We start from the raw sequence: 8,689 nt of genomic DNA, 5'->3' as shown, positions 1-8,689 counted from the left end.
GAAAGTTAATGGTGGGCAAATGTGAATACAATTGTGTTTGTGCATGGGTAGAGGTGTTTGATTGAAAAAGGAAAGGTGTGTGGGTCAACTTGGGTCTAGGTTGGGTCTAAGCTCACCAAAGTGGCTTGGGTCACTCCCAAAGTTATTAAGGTTGATGAGTAGGTCAGCTTGATCAGTGGGGTGAAGTCCAAATCATGATTATTTAAATTAAATTTGGGTTTAGGTGAAGCATATGAAGGGTTAATCACTTTTTAAGGGAGCTTAAAAGAGACTACTCCTTTTGTCACTTTAAGCAAGGTTACATGACAATGACTCACATCGTTTGCATGTGGTTTGGAGGTGGCTTCATGGCTTGCCTTTGGCTTAGCCATGTGCATAAAAAAGGATTTTAGGAAATTTTGGTATTTTTGAGAGGGTTTTTCATGAGGCTTGTTTTGGGAATATGGATGACATGGCATAAAGTTCAATTTGATTAAATGGATGATGAAGATGAAGCTTGTCTTGTGGGTTTTTTTGGATTTTTAAATGAAATTAAAAGTTTGTGCTTGGGTTCATGGGCTTAAAAAATTATAGGGGGAAGGCTTTTAAAGTAGGCTTTTAAATTTAATCCTAGTGGGCTAGATGAAGAATTTTCATGAAAGGAGATTTATTTTGGGCTTGAATGTGATGAAATTGAACTTGAAATGACTTAGGTGGGAGTTGGGGGTAAATTGAGAAATTTGGTGAAGATTAGGTTACTATGGTAATTTTTGGAAATTTAGGTCATTTTGGTTAATTTTGAAAAGTGTCGAGTATTTTATGTCAATTGAATAATTTGAAGAGGTTTAAAATGGTTTTGTTAAAAAGATGGGAATTTTGAGACCATAAGGGCATTTTGGGAATTTTGGGTGTTTTGGTCAATTTGGGGGAACTTGAGGTGAATTTAGGCAATTTGAATAAGTTGAGATGGTTTAGATTGAATTTTGGTGAAAAAATGATCATTTGAAGAGTTTTAGTATTTTTAGGGTACCAAGAGTATTTTGGTAAGTTTGGAGAATCTTGGGGTAGGGTAAACATGCAAGCTATGAAGCTTCCCTAAAGCCATAAAATCCATAGGAGAATCCATTTTGGATCCTCCACATGTTGTTCCTATCCATTTTAACCAAAGATCAAAGACTTTGGACCACCCATGTTGGTCCTGACCATCTTACTCAAAGGCTAAGGGCTTGGGACCACCCAGGTGGGACTTCAAAAGAAGAGTTAAGAAGTGTCTAGAATTTCTATATGGGAGGATTCCATCACTAGTCATCTTAGATAATCAATAGGAAAGCCTTATGATTAGATCCTAGGATTCTAAAGAAGAAAGATTGAACCTCATAAAAAATAAGGTCAACAATCCTTGACTACTTGAGCCATCTAATCCCCGTTGCCAGCCTGCTTAGGTCTCCGGAGTTCTTCGGTTGCTTGAGTCGCCCGAACTTTGATAGCTGTTAAGAAATTGAGACTTCGTTTGTGTTGCTTTCTTAGTGGGTCCTATCTTGCCATATCACTTCATCTGTTACTGTTAGATTTACTTAAGATACATACTGACATGTTTTTCATATATCTATATATATATATATATAAATTTATATGTGCATGTGTGTGAGCTTTTATATAAAAAACATACTAAATATTGAATATAATATTCTAACCACCCAAATGTTAAATATAATATTTTAATCACCGAAATTTTTAATATAATATTTTAATCAACAAAAACTTTAACTATGATTAAAATATTATATTTAAAATTTAGATGATTAAAATATTGAAATTCTTACATACTAATTATTCAAAATATTAAATATTATATTTTAACCATTAAAATTTTAAATATAATATTTTAACCATTTTTTCATTATAATTTTTTTTATTTATCCACTTGCAAGAATAACGTGCATTAAAATATTATATTTAATATTTGTATGATTAGTATTTTATATTAAATATTTTAGATGATTGGCAAATAAAATTTTTTAAAATATTAAACTTAGTTTTTTGAATGGTTAATATATATATATATATATATCCATATATATCCACAATATCCATTGTCGCTCTGCTTTTCTCCAGTGACTTCATGGCGGTTCGGGTAACTGCAACTGTTCATCGACTCATCGTCCTCGAAGTGGAATGGAGGGGGATCGTGTCGCTTCTTTCGTCGTCCGTCTAGCCCTAGCCTCTCACTCAATCTCATCGTCTGCTGCTCTTGGCGCCTCGTTGTACTAGAAGGGAAGGGGAGCGTCGTAGCAGGTTCAGGTTTCGTCGCCACCCTAGCCTTCCTCTTTCATATATCTATATATGCCGCAAGTCGTGATCTGTTGGTTGGCGGGAGCCGTGGCCTGTTGCTTGACGGGATTCACAGTAAGTCCCCTCAGGTCACGGGTTCGATCCCCCATGACGCGAGATTCTCGAATAGTTAGTCACATGACGCGGGTTCTCATCATTGAGCTTTGATGCACATGAGAAATCGATATTTGAATCTCTTCCAAATATAAATTTTCTTTTTATATATATATATATATAAAATACGGTCCCCGTACGGCACACTTCTCTCTTGGACGGCCAGTGACCAGGCAGGGACGCTTGACCAAAGACAGCAGGCACGTCCGTCAAGTAACGGAACGGAAAGTCAACTATGCAAATTGGAGCAATACCTTCCTCCACGCCGTCCTACCCTTTTTTTTACGTTTTTTGTTTTAAACTACCTTTTCATCCTTAGTCCAATTTAACGAAACTTTGAGATCCGCCTTAGGCCGGCGAGAAGTAAAGCATGCGATCTGTGTGCTTTGGAAGGGTAAGCTGGCATCGATCTGCTCCTTTCTTGTACCCCTCCCTCTAGTTGAGTTCTTATACCGCCGTTCGGTCTTTCTGGCCCATCCACGACAGTGAGCATTTTATCTGCTCCGGATTTGAGATTTGAACAAAGAGTTTCTGATCGAGATCTGGAGTATGTGGGGACAATTGTAGAGGTCGGTGCTATTTTCTCGGTACCTATGCATATGTTTTAGGTAGTTTTGGTGCGGGGTTGGGGTTCTGGAAATCTTCTACTTTGCTGTAACGTGTTGACTTTGGAGTCATGGAGCTCTTATCTGGTAATTGCTTTGAACCTTCTTAATTTCTTATGCTATTCTTGATCTTTCACTCCATTGATGTGGCGCTTTTTTCTGTTTCATACACCCTTTCTGCAACTTGTCCTGATTCTGAAATATTTTTATGGGAATATCTCTTGGATCAGTCGCTTGTTAGTGGACGTCATTCGATTTCCTTAGGTATGTGGGATGTCAGAATATCGAGTATTGTAAGTTGCAAGTAACTATATCCATCGTGCAACTCTCGGTAAGTCAACATGATGGAGACAGTCGACTTGTAATAACAATCCAAGTAAAGGGTAAAGCTAATGATGATGATGATGATTACATGCCAGATTATGAGGGACTATATCTCCATGGGAAAGTTAATTTTATTCGTCTGCCAGAAAATTGAAGAAAATCTATTGTTAGACATGCTGTCTTTTTCAGTTAACGCTTGTCAATTTTGAGTAACCCAGTATGATTTCTTGTTTTTCTGCCTTAATTGAACCTTTTGGTAAATTAAATTTGTATATTGTCTTTTTTGTTCAATTTGTGATTCCAATCAAAAAACATTTTCTATTAATCAGAAAATAGAACAAATAAATTTTTATATAGTAGTCGTTGTATCAATATTTTAATTTATGACCTTTTTTTATTGATCAGTATGAAATTTTATTGTTATTAGCAAAGCATAATTAGGCCAATGCTTTTAATACTTGATCTATATGGTCCCAAAAAACAATAATGTTAATCCTGGTGAGTATCGTTCATCTTTATTGGGCATTTTGGTGAAGTTGAGCCTTATTTGATCGATGGTCTAGGATTTCTGCGTAAACCCGCTGAAGCAGGTCAAACAATTAGACGGCCTATGCATTTCCATACAGATCAAGTTAGTTTGTGCCATCAGCTTCAGCATAGACTTACAATCAAATCTTTTATAGATGTATAACTAGAGTTGAATCCTAGCCACTTGAAGTGGCCCAAAAGTACTAGTCCTCTACCCATGTTTTTTTCATCGTTGATTCTTCTTACAAAGTATTTGTATCAAAAAGCAAGATGAAGTTCAATGCTAAGGAGTGCTAAAAGATTAGCCTATCCTAATAGCAAAAACAAGTTAAGAGTTAACTTAAACTGGCACTCATGTCTATGTTGGAAGCCTGGAATGTTTTAAGAGTTAACTTGGTAGATATTCAATTTTTTTGGTTTTGCTTTTTATAAATTTATACTAGCACTATTACCCAACACAAAGGGTTGCTAATTTGTCGATTGTAGTACAATACTAGTTACCCTGAAGGGTGAGCTAACTTTTAGGTTCCCATAGACGTTTGTTAGTCACTTAGAAGTGGCAGAAGCTGCAAATTTATGGGATGGTTCTTGCATTTTTATATGTCTCAGTTATGGTGGCTCTATCATGTTTTATATCTACTTAAGAGCATAACACGAGTTATGGGGTTTAGGCAGGAGTTGATATATTATGTATTGTTCTTCATGTATATGGTTGATTATTCAGACAAGGCCCTATAGCAAGAGCCAAATGAAATTTCATCTCCTTACATTGTCTTCCTTTTTTTGCTTTCTATGTATGGTTGAATTTTTTGTATAATGACTTTCAAGATAATCATTTTGGCACAAAAATAACTGATTCAAAGATATAAGCCCTTAAATTACTGAAATTTAGCATTTGAAGATTGTTTTTTCAGGTATTTTGCTATCAAATTTGTATTTTATACGAGTTCAGAGAAGTAGTTGCTAGATGTTGTCTAGGATTTTGATTGTATATTTCAGTTTCAAGCAACTTAATTCAAGTTAAGTCTTAATTTTAATGTAAAATTAATAAGTTGAATAAGTATCTTCAAGTAATATTTGTTTATTATTGTAATATTTAATAATTAAATCAAACTTTTTAAGAACCAGGTGACATTTTTTTCAAATTGATTCTGCAAGTAACTATATCCATCGTGCAACTCTCGGTAAGTCAACATGATGGAGACAGTCGACTTGTAATAACAATCCAAGTAAAGGGTAAAGCTAATGATGATGATGATGATTACATGCCAGATTATGAGGGACTATATCTCCATGGGAAAGTTAATTTTATTCGTCTGCCAGAAAATTGAAGAAAATCTATTGTTAGACATGCTGTCTTTTTCAGTTAACGCTTGTCAATTTTGAGTAACCCAGTATGATTTCTTGTTTTTCTGCCTTAATTGAACCTTTTGGTAAATTAAATTTGTATATTGTCTTTTTTGTTCAATTTGTGATTCCAATCAAAAAACATTTTCTATTAATCAGAAAATAGAACAAATAAATTTTTATATAGTAGTCGTTGTATCAATATTTTAATTTATGACCTTTTTTTATTGATCAGTATGAAATTTTATTGTTATTAGCAAAGCATAATTAGGCCAATGCTTTTAATACTTGATCTATATGGTCCCAAAAAACAATAATGTTAATCCTGGTGAGTATCGTTCATCTTTATTGGGCATTTTGGTGAAGTTGAGCCTTATTTGATCGATGGTCTAGGATTTCTGCGTAAACCCGCTGAAGCAGGTCAAACAATTAGACGGCCTATGCATTTCCATACAGATCAAGTTAGTTTGTGCCATCAGCTTCAGCATAGACTTACAATCAAATCTTTTATAGATGTATAACTAGAGTTGAATCCTAGCCACTTGAAGTGGCCCAAAAGTACTAGTCCTCTACCCATGTTTTTTTCATCGTTGATTCTTCTTACAAAGTATTTGTATCAAAAAGCAAGATGAAGTTCAATGCTAAGGAGTGCTAAAAGATTAGCCTATCCTAATAGCAAAAACAAGTTAAGAGTTAACTTAAACTGGCACTCATGTCTATGTTGGAAGCCTGGAATGTTTTAAGAGTTAACTTGGTAGATATTCAATTTTTTTGGTTTTGCTTTTTATAAATTTATACTAGCACTATTACCCAACACAAAGGGTTGCTAATTTGTCGATTGTAGTACAATACTAGTTACCCTGAAGGGTGAGCTAACTTTTAGGTTCCCATAGACGTTTGTTAGTCACTTAGAAGTGGCAGAAGCTGCAAATTTATGGGATGGTTCTTGCATTTTTATATGTCTCAGTTATGGTGGCTCTATCATGTTTTATATCTACTTAAGAGCATAACACGAGTTATGGGGTTTAGGCAGGAGTTGATATATTATGTACTGTTCTTCATGTATATGGTTGATTATTCAGACAAGGCCCTATAGCAAGAGCCAAATGAAATTTCATCTCCTTACATTGTCTTCCTTTTTTTGCTTTCTATGTATGGTTGAATTTTTTGTATAATGACTTTCAAGATAATCATTTTGGCACAAAAATAACTGATTCAAAGATATAAGCCCTTAAATTACTGAAATTTAGCATTTGAAGATTGTTTTTTCAGGTATTTTGCTATCAAATTTGTATTTTATACGAGTTCAGAGAAGTAGTTGCTAGATGTTGTCTAGGATTTTGATTGTATATTTCAGTTTCAAGCAACTTAATTCAAGTTAAGTCTTAATTTTAATGTAAAATTAATAAGTTGAATAAGTATCTTCAAGTAATATTTGTTTATTATTGTAATATTTAATAATTAAATCAAACTTTTTAAGAACCAGGTGACATTTTTTCAAATTGATTCTGTATAAACAAAGAAAAAACGGAAAAATAGATCATTGTAAAATCTATTAGATATATTCAGCAGATTAAACGATAGATTTTGAAATTGAGCTCTCAACCTATGGTAAGCCTTAAAAATTTCTTTCATTGTCCCTTATTTATAGTTAAATTTGTAACGTATTCATATCTTATATAATTAGGAAACAAATTCTTTTCAAATTTGTTTTTTATACTAATTAAGATTTTAATGCAACATGAAATACAAATTAATTTTGACATTAAATTAAATGTATCAATGTGCCTCGACTACTTTGTTTCCTCTAAAAAATAGAGAAGGGTAATTTTGAGAAATCCCCAATTTTAAATTGGAGTTCTCATCATTTCTTCTATTTCCGGAGTATTTTATTATATGTTTATTGATTAGTCTGAAAAAAGGAGAGTGAGAAGTAATGGGGGTCAAAAACTTCATCCCCTTAGCTCAAAAGTCTGAACTAGTCTCATTTTTGGTTCTGGAATTCTATGGATTTGTATGATACCATTCACCGCTTGAAACACCATTTTCATAAGGTAGCCAGAAAAAGTCTTCATTTCTTCCCCATGATTTTTATTTTATTGAATGGAAAATTGTTGCATCCAGTTTTATAATACTTTGGAACCGTCCCTTGGCAGATTGGACAACATTTGTAACTCAACCCTTTAAGCGGGCATATTTATATCCTCCTGCTTCAACATCTTTGGTGCATTAGATTAAATACAAATTATTTTCTTTCATGAGGACCACGGGATTTTTTTTCCTTTTCATCTTATTTTTCTGTATTTCTACTTTGAATACTATCTAAGATGGATGCAATAGCTACTTTAATGTTGATTTGAAATACATAGGTCTCTAGGCTCTTTTTAAACTCTCATCTTTTCATGTGCAGTCTTATTCCGAATGTTTCATTCCATTCTTAAGTTTCAATCTATTACCATCTATCCGCCTTATGGTGTTCAAATTTGTGATTTGCAGATATTCTACACCAATGATATTGATTTTAGATGCTCTTTAGATGAAGTTTTAAATCCTATTTGAGCATAGAATTCAGGTGAGCATGGCTTACTTCTTAATCTTTTTTAACTTATATTATGTTGATGAATTTGATTCTCTTTCTGAAATCTACAGTCTTTGGTGCATTGCTGCTCATCTGCTTTGTCCAGGGAATTGCATAATTACTAATTTTTGAAGGATTGCACATTTTTCTGCTATTTAAAAACTTTTTGATTGATTCATTTTGTTCTAATTTTGGTTCTTTTAGTTGGATTGGATAAGCTCCAAATTCTAGATGTCGTGCCGTTCCATCATTCGAGATGTGAGAGATGGTTTTGGGAGTGTAAGAGATGGTTTTGGGAGTTTGTCAAGACGTGGCTTTGAATTGAGGCTTCCAGGCCATCACAAAGGAAAATCTCAGAGCTCTGTCCATGAGCTGCATGAACCACCTGCGGGAATTTTGCAGAGTCGCTGGGCCAACCTTCCTCCAGAACTTCTTTGTGATGTGATTAAGAGGCTAGAGGCAAGTGAAAGCACATGGCCTTCACGTAAGCATGTTGTTGCATGTGCTGCTGTCTGCAGACCTTGGAGGGAGTTGTGCAAAGAAATTGTCAGGAGTCCAGAGCTCTCAGGGAAGCTCACCTTCCCTGTTTCATTGAAGCAGGTAAAGCTATTAAAACTCTTGATGACGTGCTCAGTTCTTAGAATCCAATTTTCTGTGCTTGGTGCTTACATTTTTACTCTCTATTGAAACAATAATCTCATGGAATTTGGCCTCTTAAATTAGTATATTCTTTCCTCTGATTTTTACAGCCTGGCCATCGAGATGGAATGATCCAATGCTTCATTAAGAGGGACAAATCAAAATCAACCTATCATTTGTACCTCTGTCTTAGCCCTGGTAATCTCGCTTTGAAAGTGTTTCAAGCAGTATTTTTTTTTCCCTA

General features: G+C 34.3%; 1 protein-coding gene across 1 annotated transcript in view; it reads left to right on the top strand.

The window, feature by feature from the left end:
• The first annotated feature begins 2,704 nt into the window (after nucleotides 1-2,704).
• LOC110038295 (tubby-like F-box protein 8) overlaps nucleotides 2,705-8,689 on the top strand; it is a 19,282-nt gene continuing 13,297 nt past the window's right edge. The window contains exons 1-4 of the mRNA XM_020743086.1: nucleotides 2,705-3,116; nucleotides 7,725-7,800; nucleotides 8,011-8,406; nucleotides 8,556-8,643. Of these exons, the coding sequence (XP_020598745.1) occupies nucleotides 8,038-8,406; nucleotides 8,556-8,643 (457 nt within the window). The 5' untranslated portion in view covers nucleotides 2,705-3,116; nucleotides 7,725-7,800; nucleotides 8,011-8,037. The remainder of the gene's footprint in view (nucleotides 3,117-7,724; nucleotides 7,801-8,010; nucleotides 8,407-8,555; nucleotides 8,644-8,689) is intronic.

The sequence above is a fragment of the Phalaenopsis equestris genome, unplaced genomic scaffold, assembly GCF_001263595.1.
Source record: "Phalaenopsis equestris unplaced genomic scaffold, ASM126359v1 Scaffold232401, whole genome shotgun sequence".
NCBI classification, from domain to species: domain Eukaryota; kingdom Viridiplantae; phylum Streptophyta; class Magnoliopsida; order Asparagales; family Orchidaceae; genus Phalaenopsis; species Phalaenopsis equestris.
Note: the sequence above shows the minus strand (reverse complement) of the source record. Positions and strands in the feature narration are given on the sequence as shown.